This window comes from Anguilla anguilla, chromosome 14 (genome assembly GCF_013347855.1).
Source record: "Anguilla anguilla isolate fAngAng1 chromosome 14, fAngAng1.pri, whole genome shotgun sequence".
NCBI lineage: Eukaryota > Metazoa > Chordata > Actinopteri > Anguilliformes > Anguillidae > Anguilla > Anguilla anguilla.
The window spans coordinates 28866936-28881890 of NC_049214.1; the positions used below are offsets into that span (position 1 = coordinate 28866936).

A 14955-nucleotide genomic window follows, 5' to 3' on the forward strand; every position below is an offset into this window, starting at 1 on the left:
ACCAACTGTTAATTCAGCTTGCAGCTCAACTCAACCAAGAAACTTTCCACTCGCAATACCCTCTTGCACGTCAGCTAATCAGACCACTGTATCCTGTGCAAAATTAGAGTTCCTGGAGATCCACCGTCCTGTGGGTTTTCACTCCAACCCTAACAAAGCACACCTCATTCAACAGCTAGAGATCTCATTGAGCAAATGCATGCGGACAGGCCAGGGAAGGTCTTAAGTACAGACTTTATTACAAAAAAATATGGAAAAAGAGGAAAAAATAATACTAAGGCCTGGATTCAGTCATTGTTCGTCCACAACAGTTCACTCACAAATTGAAAATACAGTACTGCTATTTTTCACAAACATATGCAACTATTTACGTTATCTATATGACTGAACGAACAGTCCCTCGCAGCGTTTTAAATAATTTAACTGATCAGCAGCCTGGAGCATCGTGTTGTGAAGATAGCTATATAATAATAATAATAATAATAATAATAATACTGAAATGTGGCTTGGTGGATTTATCTTGCCTTGGCTTGAAATAGCTGCATTTAATTGTGAGCCACAGAAGTTGAAGAAAAACTGTAACGGAAATCTAGGCCCAAGTAGTGGAGCTCACGACATGGTTCGCTCAGCACCTATACAAACTAAACACACTATCAGCTTGATGACAGACATTACGAGTCGATGGTTCTCTACAGGGGGAGTCTCCTGGCTATGTGGCCACGCTGGGAGCGTCTGTGAGCGACGATGTGAGGACGTAAGCAAGCAGAGGTTCGGCCAGGAGAACGCTGATCTGGGTGCAGCGCTAGGGAGGCCTGCGCTGGGCCCTGAACATGGATCCCCCGCCACGCAGCCCTGACCCAGGATCAGTGTGAGCGCTCTGCTGTGTCCCAGATGAGTGGGTAGGGGGGAGGGAATGTCTCTGGTGTTGTGTTATTGGGGGCGGCTCGTTCACCCAAACGGCCGCCCCCGCGTGAGTCCTAAAAGCTTTGACCGCCGATGTGGTTTCCTCTGCGCTTCGTCCACGTTTACCAGGCCGGGGCGGTGTTGGCCAGCCTCCTCATTCGCCTGAAAGGGAAACACAGACGCGGGTGAGAGATTCACCTTGCGAAACAAGTACCTCAAAGCCTGCACTGAAATATTAACGCAGAACAGCAGCGAGTTTCACTGCAGACGCACGCTTACAGCAGCGTGCACGAGCGTGCAGGTCAGGCTAACGGCCATTTAGGATTTATGAACAGCACTGCTATGAAAATTCAGACAGGTGGAGGTGGAAAGGTGGAGGCCAGGGGGATCTGGACAGGTGGGGGAGGTTGGCTGGGACGCAGGGAGAGAAATTCACCTGGTGTTCCGGTCCTGGTCTCTGATCTTCTTCTCCATCTCCGCGTCAGTCAGGGTCTCCAGCAGGGGGCACCACTGGTCAGCGTCGCCCGTGTTGCGGATGGCGATTTCCACCGTGGGCAGGGGGTTCTCGCTGTGCAGGAAATGACATCACGGCCAAGGACAGTCAGTGACGCTGCTAATGCGTAAGCATGCCCTCCCAGCGGGACGAGAATGTAAAGCAGGGGGGTCTCCCAAAAAGGGGGGGGGGGGGAGAAACAATCCACATTTTATATATTTTCGCACATCGGTTTTTACTGTCTTATCTCTTCTACCACTAATTCTGTGCACATGTTGCATGTTCACAAAAGCACCGTGCATTGAGAAGTGATGAGGCTAAATCTGTGTGTATCGTTCAATGTGTTTCGTGGTTTTAATTATTTTACACAAAGGGCATCAATCCCAAGTCAGGCTTTTGTGGTCTCTGTAATCAGATGGGGTAGGCCTCAGAAACAAAGTGTGTGGACTCATTAGCCAAATGGCGATTTAAACGAGGTGCCGTTATGCTGAAATCCTCCAAAAACCAGCAGAGTTATTGGCCCCTATAGTGACATCACTACTTTGACCATTTCCCTCCTCAAACCCAAACAGAGATGCCCCCCCAGGTTAGTCCTCAGTAGGGAGGGGGGCAGTGTGACAGGCAGGGACGGAGAGGAGAGTACTCAGCTTCGTGGGGTCAGAGGTCATGCGCTGGGACAGAGGGCGTGGAGGGAAGGAGGGGGGAGGGGCTAAAGGACAAGAATATTGACCTGAAATCAGACCTATTGGGGACAGACAGTGAGAAGCAGGGTTAGGTTTGCAATTAAAAATAAAAATCACACAGCATAAAGAGCCAGAGTCAGCCCCCACATCCCAAATCTACACCGACAACAGAGAGAAACAAGCAAAGCAGCCTCCCCACCAGTACACACACACACACGCACGCGAACACAGACGCAAACACACACACATATGCAAGCACGCACACACACACAAAGCAGGCAGTCATTAAAACACCAGCAGATAGCACGTTCTCAGACGCTGCAGATGCTCACACACACTTGACACAGTTAAGCAGCGTGGAGCCGCGTGGAGCACGCCTGTAATAGAAGCGCATCTAGCGTAACGCCAGGGCGTGAGGCGGTTTACACCAGGAGAGAACGCAGAGCACTTTCTCCAACGTACGCTCTCTCAGTGTGTTCAACAATGGCCCTGGTGCCACATAAGAAGATCAGCACATTCTGAGCATCGTTAAAACAGCACATTCTGAGTATCGTTAAAACAGCACAGTCTGAGCATCGTTAAAACAGCACAGTCTGAGCATCGTTAAAACAGCACAGTCTGAGCATCGTTAAAACAGCACAGTCTGAGCATCGTTAAAACAGCACAGTCTGAGCATCGTTAAAACAGCACAGTCTGAGTATCGTTAAAACAGCACAGTCTGAGCATCGTTAAAACAGCACAGTCTGAGTATCGTTAAAACAGCACAGTCTGAGCATCGTTAAAACAGCACAGTCTGAGCGCTGATGATCCTGTGACGTTTTCCCACTTGCCACTACTGCGCGCGTCATTCAAAAGCTTGGGATGCTAATGTGGCGATTTATCCCTTTGAGACAAATCCGAGCAATTAATTTTTTTCGAAGCGATATAAATTTTGGGGCAGGGGCTAGTTTAACACGCGACACCGCTTGCCAGATGCAGCGGAGGGCTCTGATAATTCTCCCAGACCCTGAGAGCTAAAGTACCAGGGAGAGGGGAGATGAGGGGACAGGGCTGAAATAACCACCGCAGTACCGCGGGAGAATGATAAAGAGGGTAAGAGAAACGCAAGGAGTTCTGCGTCCACGGAACTGTTCGACACGGGCACACAGAAAACACGCTGCTTCAAATGCCACCTCCATCTTGAAATTCTGAAATGAAACAATTTCATTAAGCAGCATCAATATCGCAATTAAAATTAATTTAAGCAGTGAATACTGCTGTGTGAGAAATGTAAAATCTGTGATCAGAAAACCCACTGGAGAGTGCAAGAGGGGTGAAGCAAACAGACCCGGTGGAAGTGTGAACCTGTGAGCATCCAACGATCTTGCCTGGCCCCGCCCCACTCAGGTTGACTGACAGGTGACCACTCCAAGAAATACGTGTCGTGAAATGAAGCGTTGCGATGAAATGGAAAGAGAGCTATTTGGAAATGTGCTATTTGGAAGAGTACCATTACGAAATAAAAGTAGCCTCTAGAGAAAAGCCATGTTGTTATAAAACCTGATATTATGAAATAAAAATGAAATTAAATGTTATTCTGAAAGTGAGCACCACGAAATAATACTTAATTCAATGAGTTGGGCATCATTTCATTGCTGAATTATTTCGCAATTAATTGACTCATTTAAATACATTTCTGCATTTATTCATAGGATTATTCATATCATAAAGGCATTTAATTTTGACAAAACCGGGATTCCATACAGTGCCATTCCTGTGTGCAGCTTGTGTGCCACAGATGCTATGTGTGTGGTGCAAATGGAGTGCTAGAGCATGCTGGGAACCGGAGCAGTGCTAAATCCACTCCGAAAGGGGCGCTAACCCGCGCTAACGCGAACGCTAACTCTGCGCTCTATGCAAGACGCAGTGTACAGAGAGAACACTGCGGGAGCAGCGCTCCAGTGCTAAGCTCCGCCTACTCTGGTTACGGTCCCGCAGAATAAACGGAAAGCTCCGCCCCACAGCCGACCGCCAGGCTGCGGGTTGCGCTACAGTCGCGTCCCCTGCCCCTGGCCACTGCCTGCGGGTTTCTGTGCACGTCCTCGTTAAAACGTCTGTGAAGCAACGCGTTTGTAACCAAGCTCCGCCACCAGCAGTGAAGGCAGTAAGGGGCGGGGCTGGACAGAGGAGGCGTGGTTAGACAGTGAGGGGTGGGGCTGGACAGAGGAGGCGTGGCCAGGCAGAGCAGAGGGGGCGGGGCCGGGCGGTACCTGAAGGCGTAAGTCCTCTGGTGCCAGCTGAGCTGGCCGCGGATGCTGTAGGCGATGGTGGTGACGAACTCGCCCCCCAGGCCCAGCTCCGAGCACAGCTTCAGGGCGAAGGTTTCCGGAGAGTTCTCCTTCTCCGACATGTCCCACTCGAACTGGTCCACCAGGGAGATGTTCCCCACATGGATGTTCAGCTGCGGAACAAACAGGCCTCCAATAAAACAAGCAACCAGAGTACAGAACCCACCATCAAACAGGAAATGAAGCCTCAAACAGGAAACTAGCCCCGAGGACCCAAATGAAACAGGAAGCCAAGCCACATAAAGGAAATAAAAGACTCAAACAGCTGGAGCAGCTATCCAAAGCTGTGGCATAAGGATTAGCTGTTCCAGTTGACATGTGGCTCTGTGGTCTCGATCTCCTGCTGAGCAAACTGCAATTAAGCATTAAGGTTTTCTTTGTGTCTTTAGTCAATGCACCGCTTCAACATCATGAGAGCAAGACCCACTTTGGGGTTCTCCCGTTATTTCTGAAATAACTCCTGAGTCCCGACTTGTGCAGAATGCCCCCAATGACGCTACGTTAACGTTACCTAGGATACTGTGAGCTCTCTTTGTTAAGAGACTTGAAGCAATGATGTGACAGAGTCGGACTGGTATCAATTGCCTACTGCATGTTAACATTAACTCAGGGTTCACAGTCACAGTTTATTTCAATCTCATCTCATCTTCACACAGGTGGTAAGTTAGCTAACTTTTTAACTTCCACTGACTGTGCTTGTGTGATATCGAGCAAATCGCAGCATGGTGAACTCCTCAACCCCAGGCCCTGTGTGCCAGAGCCAAGGAAGCGGAGCTGGAAGAGGGGTCCCTCGTGCAGGAGAGAGTCCCCCTGGCGGGTCCCCAGCAGCAGCAGCGCCCCCAGCCTCCGGGCCCTACCTTGATGATGACGCGCTGGTCGGTCTGCTCCTCCAGGATGCTGTCGGTGGGGTAGGACTCGATCTGCTGCCGGATGGCCGAGGCGATGGCCGGCACGAAGGTCAGGGGGTTCAGGTCCAGGTCGTCGCACAGGATCTCCGCAAACATCTCGGGGGTCATGAGCTTCTCTGTACGCATGCGCGCACGTACGGGTACACACACACACACACACACACACACGTATACACACACACACAGGTTCACACAGGTACACACACACACACACACACACACATACACACACACACAGGTTCACACAGGTACACACGCACACACACGCACACACACACGCACACACATACAAAGGTACGCACACAAGTATATATATACACATGCACACACGTACAAATATGGACAAACAGATGTACATGAACACAAACACACACACACACACACACACACAGACACAGGCACACACACACACGCAGAGCAGCGTCGACATTAGTGTGTGTGCGAGTGCGGGTGTTTGTGGGTGTCTGTGTGTATGCATGTGTGTGTGTCTGTGGGAGTCAAACAGGGTGAGCTCATACAGAATGGAGAAGGCGGATGGTGGACTCATACGGAAGGGGGCAGGGTCAGGTCAAACAGGGCGGGGCGGTATATAAAGGGGCGGAGCTGTACCGTTCATGTTCCAGGTGAAGGCATCGCGGAGCTTCTGCCCGTCGATCTCCATGTCCAGGCGGATAGGCACCAGCACCTCCGACTGGCCCGCGTTCTCATGGATCACTGCCGGGTCGTGGTCATCAAAGCTGTGCGCAGAGAGAGGGAGAGAGACCTTTCAGCCCAGGAGAGACCAGTCAGCTGTACCACCCAGGAAAGACCAGTCAGCTGTACCACCCAGGAAAGACCAGTCAGCTGTACCACCCAGGAGAGGCCAATCAGTTGTACCATATGCCCAGGAGAGACCCATCAGCTGGACCATACACCCAAGAGAGAGCCTGTTGGTTGTACAACACACAGAGGAGAAACCTGTCTGCAGCATGGTGCTACAGAAGGGTTCAGGATGAGTTCCAGTTCATATAGCTGGTCAACTGAACCCTGAGCTCTCGAGTCGACTGCGAGCAGAAGACCCAAGAACACTCCGGAACAGGGTCACACGAGAAAGGCCCAGTCTTCTGACTGGCTGGCGAGACACTCATGAGTTACAGCAAGGGTGATGCGGGGTGCTTTTCCCATCTTAGTCCAGTGGGGGGGGGGGGGGGGTAGATTGGGGGATTGTGGGGTTGGGGGGCTTGGGAGGGGTTGATGTCTTGGCATTCCCTGAAGCATTTGGGTCAGGAAAGGACAGAGCAGTCCGTTTACTGGAGGCTACAAAAAAAGTTTTGACACATAATTTTTTAAGAGTGGAGGTGGACAGAGAGCAGACAGGAGGAAACTAACGAGCGTAACTGCGCCAGGGGGGCGGAGCCAGGTGGTTTTTTTTTTTTAAACCACCAGGTGGCCCAATGCTTTTAGCCTGTACTGTATATTATATAAAAACTTCAGGTAGATAAGAATTCAGTTAATATATGCACATCTATTGAGAAATATATCAAAGACAAACTTTTTTTTTCTTTTCAATTTCTACCTCCTATAACACAAAAAGATGACTTCTACATAATATAATCAATAAAATAATCTTAGATATGATTTTCCTCAAAAAATCCTCCTTTGGATTTAATTACAATTAAGTTAATTACTGGAAGTCTCAAAAAAACCACAGGTGGCCCAATACTTTTAGCCTGTACAGTATATTATATATATTTGAGGTGTACACACCAGAGGGGGAAGGTCCTCTTCTTGTCGCGGCCCATGCGGTTGCGGTTGATGGAGGTGGAGCAGGGCACAGCGTCCAGGTGGTGGGAGCTGTTAGGCAGGGTGGGCACCCATTGGCTGTTCCTCTTCGCCTTCTGCTCCCTGATGGCATGGTCACAGCGTGAGGGACAGGCACATAAACCAATCACGGTCACTACACCACCCACAACCAACAGAGCCACCCCTCCCACACACACACCCCTGGCTTATACGTAGCCTTAGAGCTGTGATTTACAGCCCTGATCCCGGTGGGCTATAGGGTCTGCTGGTTTTTGTTTTCACGTTAAAATCACTGACTAATTCACACCCGTGAAAGCAGGTGAGATTCAGAGTAAAAAAGTGTTGAGTAAAACAGCAAAAACCAGCAGGACCAGAGCTGAGAACCACTGACTAAGAGCTTTAAACTCCTTCACATTTTCAACGGTCGCCAAAAGTAAGGTGGGCCACACTTAGAAAAACAACAGACTTTTAAAATAACATTGATAAAACAGACATGTGCAATACACATGTAAAACACAGCCAATGCCTTTGACTTAAAGCCAATCTTCATGTAAAGCCAAGTTCATATAAAGGCCTTTTACGCTGCTCTTCATTCATGTAAGACAACTCAGGCCGCACGGAGCCAAACCAGGACTTCTTCCCGGCTGGTGTGATTAAATCTGGGGGGGGAGCGACAGACAGCGTTTCCGCACCACTCAGAGTGGGGCCAAAACCCCCTCCCCCCCCCCCCGAAGCAGTCAGCGAGGCTTGACTCTGATCAAAAGCTGTACTGAAGATGTACTGAACACTCACCACCCATCCTCAGGCACTCAGACCCAGTGTAAACAGTGCAGTCAGCCCTACCGTGTTATTTATGCCCTCACCAGACCAGACGCCCTCGTCCGGCGAGACCAGCCAATTAAACTGGGGGAGGGGGGGGGTTGATAATGTAAAGCCAGTGAGCCAGGACCTCGGTATGATGTTTCATGCAAAAAAAAATGGCGTCTCCCACAGTACGGTGTCCTTGTCACGGCATCGGGCCATTTGTTTTTCTACTTGGTCCAAAGGAAAGACTGCCCCCTACTGGTTGTACAGTAACACTTCAGCACCAACCTTTCTCTCAGAGGTCTCTCAATGGCAGACTGACTAACCCCAGCTGAGCTTATCTTCAGCAATAAGTCTAGTCCTCTTTAGCTTCAGCACTAACCAAACACAGCTCAGCTTAGCTTAGCTTCAGCACCAGCCAAACCACATCCTGTTAGCTTCATTACCAATCACATCCAGTCCAGATTAGCTTAAGTACTAACCAAACCCAGCTGGGTTTAGCTTCAATACAAACCAAGCCCAGCCCAGTTCAGCTTCATCACTAGACAAGCTCAGCCCAGTGTAGCTTCAACATTAACCAAGCCCTGTCCTACATAGCTTCAGTATTAACCAAGCCAAGTCCTGCTTAGCTTCAGAATTAGCAAAGCCTTGCGCTGCTCAGCTTCATTATGAACCAAACTCAGCCCTTTTTAGCTTCAGCACTAACCAAGCTCAGCCTGGCTTTGTTCGGTACTAACCAAACTAGGTCCTGCTTAGCTTTAGCACTAACCAAGCTCAGCCTGGCTTTGTTCGGTACTAACCAAACCAGGTCCTGCTTAGCTTTAGCACTAACCAAGCCCAGACTGGCTTTGTTCAGTACTAACCAGACCAGGTCCTGCTTAGCTTCAGTCACCAGGCAGGAGAAGGTTACTGGGTTTGTACGGTACCTAGCGACAAAGCAGAGCACTGCCTCAGATTTATTATGCTAACAGTACAACTGAATCTAACAATTTTGTCTACACTGTCACTGGATCTCAGTGTTGTTTATGCACTTCACCTGATAAGCCACTCTGGACAAGAGCGCCTTTTAAATGAGTGCAACATTACAAGAAGTGATGACGACAACCACGCCGAACAGACGAAAGACGGGGTCCCCCGTGTACGCTACCTGAGGTATGCCGGGGGCTCCGTGCTGATGGATACCGCCTTGTACTTCTCATCGTTCCCTTCGAAGATCTCCTCCACCTCAGACGCCTTCAGCAGTGTCACACTGGTGGCTAAAGTTGTGTAACCATGATCTAACACAAAAAAAACACTGAAGACACTGATGTCCAAAGCAGATGATGGGATATGCTAAGTGGCTGGCTACCTCGTTGTCTGGAAAGGCGAGTCTTGCTTTAATGCCCCATTGCCCGGAGTAACTAGCCGCTCTGACGTCATTGAAGGTTCAGTTGAAGGTGTTATGCTATTCCACCAAAGGCAAGAATGTATCACTCACCGTGCGATGACGCTACAATCTTCTTCCTCTCTTCGACTGACGCGAGTCTCCTCCACAGCGACGGATACCTTTTGTACAGGGAGCCACGGAACATGCGCAGATAGTTGCCCACCTGTGCGAAGAGAAAGTGTAACATCAACAATTACAATCTGGTGGTCGTTTCAAAACCTGTGACATCTAATTAGCAAAACTTTCACACAAAATTACCGAACGTGCCAGTCAGTTAAAATAAATGGCCACTGCAGTTGGACAATTATCTATAGCTAAAGATTACTTCTAGCTGAAACAAGTCGTCCTTAATTAAACTTAGAAATGAAATGTTAGCTAGCTAGATATCATCATCAGCTAGCTAAAAGTAGGAACCTACCACCACCCACTAAGGCACTTAATATAACTAAGTAAGTAAATGATAACCATGTTGTGCTACAACTGGTTACCTAACTAGTCAGTAGTTACGAAACGTCGTTAGTTCGATAGTCTAGCTAGATAATCAACTCATTCGTTCATTCATTCAATCAGATGTTAGTTAGCTAGCTAGTTAGCTGGGTACACCTTGAATACATTACCACAACCTGCTAGTTGCATCCTGGGCCGTTTTCAAAGCGCAGCAGTTAAACGTGCACAAGAAATTGTGAAATACAAATATATTCGGATTCTGCGTTCACCCCGCAACACCATGCATACCTCTGATCCAATCATGTAAAAATCTCCATCCTGTTCTAGCTGGAATTTCACCGGTTTCTGCCCGAACGTTTTGCTTAACGCCATCTTTGCTGTAACAAAAGAGGCCCACTGCGCATGCTCGGCCACATGTTAAAGAAAGATGACGCTTTCTAGCGCCACCTTCAGATCGATCAAGTTGATCAACGCTGTACTCAGTAGAGTAATCAATAACGTGATGTGTTAAATACGTTGTTGCCTTCCGTTTATTGATTCCCAGAGTAGTGCGGACTGAAATAAGAGAACTGAGTTTGATGCCTGAAGATGTTGTAAATACAAATCCCACCCAAGGCGCTTGTAATCCTGCAACGTTTATTCTTGTGTGGCAATTGATAAGGATTAAAGACTAGTTGTTTCGACTAAAATACCTTGGATAAATAATATGATCATAAGAATGTAATGATAATTATTACTGTGAAATAAAGATAATCACTCTTCTTTCCTGGACATATATTCCCTCCTTCCCATTAATCCATCCTCTGTCTTCTCTGTAGTATACATCCGATACATCTGCTGCAGTGTATGTCAGTGTTTGTAGTGCTGTTCTTCCCTTTCTTCATCTTCCCACCTGAAACTGCTCACTATCAGCTACAGAATGTCACAGAATCATGGCACATTGTCCCAACCTTTGGTTTAGTTTACCACAAAATGATGAAGTGTTAAGATTAGCATCAGGCACTGTGTATATGTGTGGTGGAATTCAGTGCAACGGAGTTAGCACATGAACATCCACTACAGAATATGACATCATCTTTTCATAAAGTAACGAGAGGTCAATTATTTCATTTGGGTATCTTTAGTGCCATTTCATCCAAGGTCTTTAGTCCAGCATGCTAATCATATTTCTTAATGTGTGGCAATAGCAGTAGGCAAAAAACTACACTTAGAAACCCCACAACTAACCTACAGCAATAGATATGCAAGTCCAACCTAGTGTTATAATTTATAGGTCAGCATTAGACGCAGGGAATTTGCTTGTCTGACGGAAAGTGATGTAGCTCTTATGGTTAGAGTTTATACATCAAGAGATAAGGAAAGGTTCTCTCTATGAACGTTTTGACATTCTTTGTATATGATTGGGTCTGATCGGTTGTGTTTTTTAACCTCAGTTCTTTTCCACAGAGTAGTTGGCTGCTTCTCTGCCATTTTTACCAGCTCAACATCATTTATAAGTGGCTGGAGATAAGAGGCTATGCGTAATACATAAATAACAATAACTGGACAGGTAAACTGCTGCTTGGTTTTCATGGCTTGAGTGGGGATGGCTTTCAGCTTGGTCTAGGTCCAGAGTCTGACAGCGCAGTACGGTTCATCAGGAAGTTCAGAAAAAAAATATTTAAAATACTACTTTTTTTTAAAGTATTTCTTTAAAAGGGGAAGGCTAAAACATTGCCAAGTAAGCGCTCTGTATTGCAGAATCCCTCCCCTCAGAAGTTGTTTTACAGGCAGACGCTCCCATGTGAAAAGCATATGGGTTATGACAAAAACAGTTCACTCTTCTGTTTCACATCAGGAAGTCTGGCTCGTATCAAGGCTGCGCAGCTTTGTTTTTTTTTTCCTTGTTTTTGGAGACCCTTGCCTTATATTTCCTTCAGGCACAGAGAGGATATAAATAATATTTTAGTCTCAAGTTTCCAAAAACTGCACCATTAGAGGTATAGTATTTCTGCAGTAGAAGAGGAAAATGGACACTGCTCTCCGAAGGATGTTGTTGTTATTATTATTATTATTATTATTATTATGGTGCACTTTGAAGATCTCATCTCAAAGCACTGTACAAGATTAAAATCAAAAGAAAAAGGAGTTTTTAAAAGTATATCAAACCTATGCTAGTCAATAAAAATACAGAATGTTTAAGGACAGACTATTCTGATTCACAATAAACTACATGATAGGACAGTAACTCGGTCAAAGGACTGAACTGGAACTGCTTCAGCAAATATAATGTATGACAGAGTAATATCATTATTATTACATGTTAAATTGCATAACTGCCAGATGTTCTTATCTGCAGTGACTGACACGGATGGGAAATTCTCAGCTCTTGGAGGTAGGTTCTTCCTGGAGAAATTCTGGTTAAAGGAATAGTTCACTATCTGGAGTTTGAATATTATTGCAGTTTTTGTGTGTTTTTCATTGGCCCATACAGTTGTTGTGCGATATACAGGATATTTTACATACTCAAATAAGTTTCTGAGGCCCTGCCAGATTTAGCGTGATGGGTATCAGGGCATTTGGGGGTTTGAGGTCTAAAGCTAGCAAATACACTTCAGCTAATTACATCTTGTACAGCGATCGTATTCCTCCGTACACTAAAACTGAAATAATCTTTCTAAAACTCCAGAAAGTGAACAGCAGCTTCTATCCAAGCATACACTGACTGTGTCCCACCTTAACCAGCGACCATTTTGGTTGTCCAATCTGTACAACCCACACGGCTGCTGCACCCACCCTAACTGCAATGTGTTCAGTTATGCAGAACACAAAGGAAACACCTAATCACTATATATTTCTGGCACACTCACCTCTTCTGTGTGTTCAGAGGCATTTGGTAATTTCAAAGTCTACAAACGCAGTAAATTCTTGCTCTCTTGATCTGAAATAATTACAACCTGGCAGCAGTTTGGGTCCTGGTATCCTCGTAAGACCCACCAATGCATTTTGGTCCCCTTTAAGAGACATGAGTCTCTGGACTTAATCTCAAGAACCGTGTATTGTACAGTGCTGAAGCCTATATTTATATTTTTGAAAATTAAAATGCTTAAGCTTCTTCTTCTGCTGGGTGTCTGGAGTATATAAGAGGGGACTGCGAAAGGGTCTCTCGAGCTAGCCACGCTAAAATAAATTGACCCAGATTCCGCGTTTTGCTTGTTTGATCAGACGGTTCCTCGAACGGAGGGATTACCCGATGATGGAAAAAACGCTTATTGCAGAAGGTATTTTATTTCAGGCAAGCGAATGGCAGTGGTGGCTGTGAAGGCTTTGTGGCGACCAGTGGCCTTTGCGTCATTCCTCTGTCATGTGTTCTCAGCCTCGTCTGGAGCAGGAAACAGGAAATGAGAACGGCGGCGCTACGCGTATTATAAAGAAAGAAATGCTGATTTGTAGCCACGTGGACACGCAGAAGATCAAAGCGACGTTTGGGCCTACATGCCCTAACGAGAGAGACATCTGGAAATGTTCTTCTTATCTTCATCTGCTCTAATACTTCTGTGTTTTTGATCAGCCTTTTCTTTAGTTTAGTAAATTTGATATTCAAAAAAAAAAATGAAAACCAGTGGCTTCCTTCCAAGGTGGGAAAGCATGGTGAGCAAATAGCTTCCTTTTGGCAGGAGGATAGACAGCAGGTTCTTTATCAGTACTCAACTCCGGGAAGTTATGAGAAACAAGCCAAGATTATTTCCACCCCATTTATACCTGGGCCCGAGGCTGAATTCAGAGTAAGGCCAAGGATCATATGAGGAGATCACAGTGAACTTATACACGCAGACCATAAAAAATCATAGACGGCACTTACACAGAAATAAAAACACACTTTTGACACTATGCGCAGCATTTCATTGACACAGTGCCAACGCAGATCAGGCCAGATTTATTAAAGGATTAGCACGTGCAAAGGCTTTTAGCTCCAGGAAAATATTTCCCATATTTCCACCAATGTTAAAAGCCAAGATAGTGATTTATGTATACATTTACCTTTTGCATGTGCTAAAAACTTTAGGAAAAGTGTCACTCAGCAGTGATTATATAGCAATTCAAGTTAAGTCTGCAGTACTACTGCAGGGAAACTGAACTGAATGCTTTACAGGTACGAACCAGTTTCCTCAACCACTACGCCGTACCGTCCTCCATTGAAATGAGGGGAGGGGGGGGGGGGGGTACAGAAAAGAAAAACCTTTTGACAATATCTTAAAATTCTCCAATGATTCACCTCAGCAAGGGTGCCCCACATATAGCCTGAAGACAATAGCGAGAGGTAATCCACAGCGGTATCGCCGCCTGTAACCAGGAGACGGTGTGTGCATTGCTTTCCCCGTGTGAAAGGATAATTACTTTCACTGAATCCGTCCGCTCTGCTCCGGGCTCCGGCAGACAGACCCCAGTTCAAAGACGGTGCCTCGCGGTCTGGGAGCGAAAGCCTGTGGTTAGGAAGCCTGATAAATTCGGTTTGTCAGAGACACAGCTCAAAATAAAGCTACCCCGCAGCTGTGTTAGAAGCCGTATCTGAAGGGCTGCGTCTATCGTAACTTGCTTACTAATTTTGCCGGGATGTTTACATCATGGTTTATCATGTAACCCACGTTGCTTAGACACGTTCAAGCACTGTGTTTTTCCATTATTTCAGCTATGTAATTACTTGTTCTATTTCTGGTTCTTTCGTCTAAACCACATAAATTGTGTATGAATTTTAAATGTACTTTGAAAATATTCTGTTGTCTTGTGACCCACCTCACCCAATGACCCACCCGTAGGATCCAACACAATAGTTTAGAAACCACTGTTCCAGACCCTGGTCTTGGAGAGCCGCGGGGCCTACCGGTTTTTGTTTTTATCTTAAAACCAGCAAGAATATAGATACTTGTTTTCCCCATAAAACATTCGTTGCATAAAAAAATATCTGACCTGTTGCTGTCTCCTCTTCACTTTTTGGCGGAAACTTATAAACTGTTATTTTTCATTACCGTTGTTATAAGTTTGCTTCTCATAAAATTAAAGCAAACCTCTGCTCCCACCTAGAGGTTATTTCCACGAATTACAGTCATTCCGCCAACATGTCCCAGAAAGAAAAGAAACGGTACCTGTGGGAACTTCTGTACTTCAGAGTTTGTTGGGCTGAGAGAGAAATGAAACACGGGCA

The 14955-nt window shown here is 46.3% G+C and overlaps 1 protein-coding gene across 4 annotated transcripts; it reads right to left on the bottom strand.

The window, feature by feature from the left end:
- Positions 1-215: 215 nt before the first annotated feature.
- On the bottom strand, positions 216-10178 carry smarcb1b (SWI/SNF related, matrix associated, actin dependent regulator of chromatin, subfamily b, member 1b). Of its 4 annotated transcripts, none has more exons than XM_035391086.1 (10): positions 10062-10178; positions 9378-9489; positions 9048-9156; positions 7061-7198; positions 5924-6051; positions 5264-5430; positions 4329-4519; positions 2127-2138; positions 1340-1471; positions 216-1065 (listed from the first exon to the last, which is right to left on the bottom strand). In XM_035391086.1, the coding sequence occupies exons 1-10, from the start codon at positions 10143-10145 to the stop codon at positions 1026-1028; spliced, it is 1113 nt and encodes a 370-aa protein (XP_035246977.1). In that variant the 5' UTR covers positions 10146-10178; the 3' UTR covers positions 216-1025. The 4 variants fall into 4 exon arrangements, with proteins under 4 accessions (XP_035246977.1, XP_035246975.1, XP_035246978.1 ...); XM_035391084.1 differs by having other exon boundaries at positions 9048-9177; XM_035391087.1 differs by lacking the exon at positions 2127-2138.
- Positions 10179-14955: the final 4777 nt, after the last annotated feature.